Here is a 2427-nt window from a genome sequence, read left to right on the forward strand (position 1 = left end):
GAGCCGTAAACTGAAGATTTTTAAGAACTTAATTGATCTTTAATTTTTCATGAAGATTAACTTTTCTCTCTTGATTGAGGTATAGCATTAAAAAGGAGCTATGCAAATTTTCTTTATTCTTTTCATTTAATAGTGAAGTTCCTTTTTGTTCTGTTTTAGTTTGTTGTTTTTTTGTTTGTTTTTGTTTTTGAGACAGAGTCTCACTTGGTTACTCTTGGTAGAATGCTGTGTCATCTTAGCTCACAGCAACCTCAAACTCTTGGGCTCAAGTGATCCTCTTGCCTCAGCCTCCCTAGTTGCTGGGATTACAGGCACCCACCACCACGCCCAGCTGTTTTTTGGAGACAGGGTCTCGCTCTGGCTCAGGCTATTCTTGAACCTGTGAGCTCAAGCAATCCTGCCTCAGCCTACCAAGCACTGGGTATTTTAGGTTTTTGGTTGAGGAGTATTTGAGGATTGTATGTTTTAAGATACACAATCTGATGATTTGATGGACCTATACATTGTGAACAGTCACCTCAAGCTAATATGTCACCTCAGTTACCACTTTCATTTTCTTTTCTTTTTTTTTAAATCTTAAAGTACCACTTTGCCATTCTGGTGTTGGGCAGTGCTCTTTGTCATCAGGTATAGCTTATATGAAACCATTGGAATGGTAACATTGTCCAAGAGGTTTAAGATAGAAATAAAGGCAGAGCCATGGAATACTATAACATGTAGAGCAGGCGTCCCCAAACTGCAGCCTGCCAGGTGTTTTTGCCGTCACTGCCTGTCCTGCTGAGCAGCCGACTCGTCCTGGGGCCTGCAGTCCCGCCGTCCAACGGTCTGAGGGACAGTGAACTGGCCCCTGTTTAAAAAGTTTGAGGACCCCTGAATTAGAGGTTAAGGAGAGGAAAAGAGGCAGCAGAGAAAGCTGAGATGGCTGTTGAAAGACAGACTTTTGGAGATGAGTAGGGACTCACCCAGCACATAAGAGAAGGGACAGCAATCTAGTCAGAAGAAAGAAAAGTGGGAGTAAACACATGGAAGTGGATGAGAACATGGAGCTTGAAAAATCATGTTTCTTACTTTTGGGGCATGAAGTGTGGGCTAAAGATGTGGCAGGCGATGGGAGGTGAGGTTGGAGGAAAGAAAGGACAGGATCCTGTTTACCAATATGGACCCGATCCCCAAACACAGGAGAGTCAGGGAAGGATTTTAAGCAAGGAAGCAATTTGTAAGATGTATACTTGAGAAAGGTCACTTCAGGGACAATGTGAAAACACATGAAAGGGAGGCAAGACAGAGGTTGGGGTTATTTGTAAAGGTCTAAATAAGAGGTGAGAATGAGGAAGGAGAACCAATCTGAAGTTATAGTTAAAAGTAGAATCTGTATGATATGGTGACTTTTTCTTTTTTAAGATGGGGTGGGAGAGCAGAGAGAGAAGGCATCTAAGAACATTTCTGGATGTCTGGCTTGGGTGACTGAGTGTGGGGCATGGGGAGGGGGCTGTGTTACCCATTAAACCACTTGGAAAATACTGGAGGACTGTGGGTTGAAGAGGTAACTCGAGGAGAGAGTTTGCATTCCACTAAATGAGTGATGAGTGGGCGCAGGGCCATGTGGTAAAGAGTATTGGATACACCTGAGAAATGAGCCCACAGGCGGGATGATCGGTCTCCACCTCTTGCACCCTGAGTAAATTAGAAAAAGAAAGGTATAGACTAGAGACTGTTATCAGGAATTTTTTAAAGAATATATCTTCTGGACTAACTTATTTGGTTAATCTTATTTTTTACTGCTGCTATTAGGTTGGTGTTATTATTTATAACATGGTTATAATATCTTCGATATCTTTTGAAAATGGAAGAATTCCATTTATTGGAAACTTAATTGAAATCAAACTTAAGTTCTGTAGTGAAATGCTGATAAATTCATCTCTTACTTAAACCTTTCCACTTCTTTGTCCAATATCAATTGAGTTACTTTTTAATTTTAGATGGAAGAAGAACCATTTAACCCAGACTATGTTGAAGTAGACAGAGTATTGGAAGTCTCTTTTTGTGAAGATAAGGATACTGGTGAGGTAAATATTCAGTAAAAATACTTTTTAAGTTAGTAAAACCTAGTACTTTTTTTTTTTTTTTTTTTTTTGAGACAGAGTCTCACTTTGTGACCCTCAGTGGAGGGCCTGTGGCATCATATCTCACAGCAACCTCAAACTTTTGGGCTTGAGTGATTTTCTTGCCTCACCCTCCCAAGTAGCTGGGACTACTGGCACCTGCCACAATGCCTGGTTGTTTTCAGAGACAGTATCGCACTCTGGCTAGGCTGCTTGTGAACCTGTGAGCTCAGGCAGTCTACCTGCCTCAGCCCCCCAGAGAGCTAGGATTACAAGCGTGAGCCACTGCTCCCGGCCTAAACCTAGTACTTTTTTTTTTTTTTTT

General features: G+C 41.5%; 1 protein-coding gene across 8 annotated transcripts in view; it reads left to right on the forward strand.

Moving 5' to 3' along the window:
- The window catches only part of CHD9 (chromodomain helicase DNA binding protein 9), a 226048-nt gene that overhangs the window by 120388 nt on the left and 103233 nt on the right, over positions 1–2427 (forward strand). For all 8 annotated transcript variants that reach the window (XM_023514745.1, XM_012806860.2, XM_012806861.2 and 5 more), the window contains one exon: positions 1980–2066. In XM_023514745.1, coding sequence (XP_023370513.1) covers positions 1980–2066 — 87 coding nt within the window. The remainder of the gene's footprint in view (positions 1–1979; positions 2067–2427) is intronic.

Source organism: Otolemur garnettii, unplaced genomic scaffold (genome assembly GCF_000181295.1).
Source record: "Otolemur garnettii isolate 467f Iridium unplaced genomic scaffold, OtoGar3 scaffold00058, whole genome shotgun sequence".
NCBI lineage: Eukaryota > Metazoa > Chordata > Mammalia > Primates > Galagidae > Otolemur > Otolemur garnettii.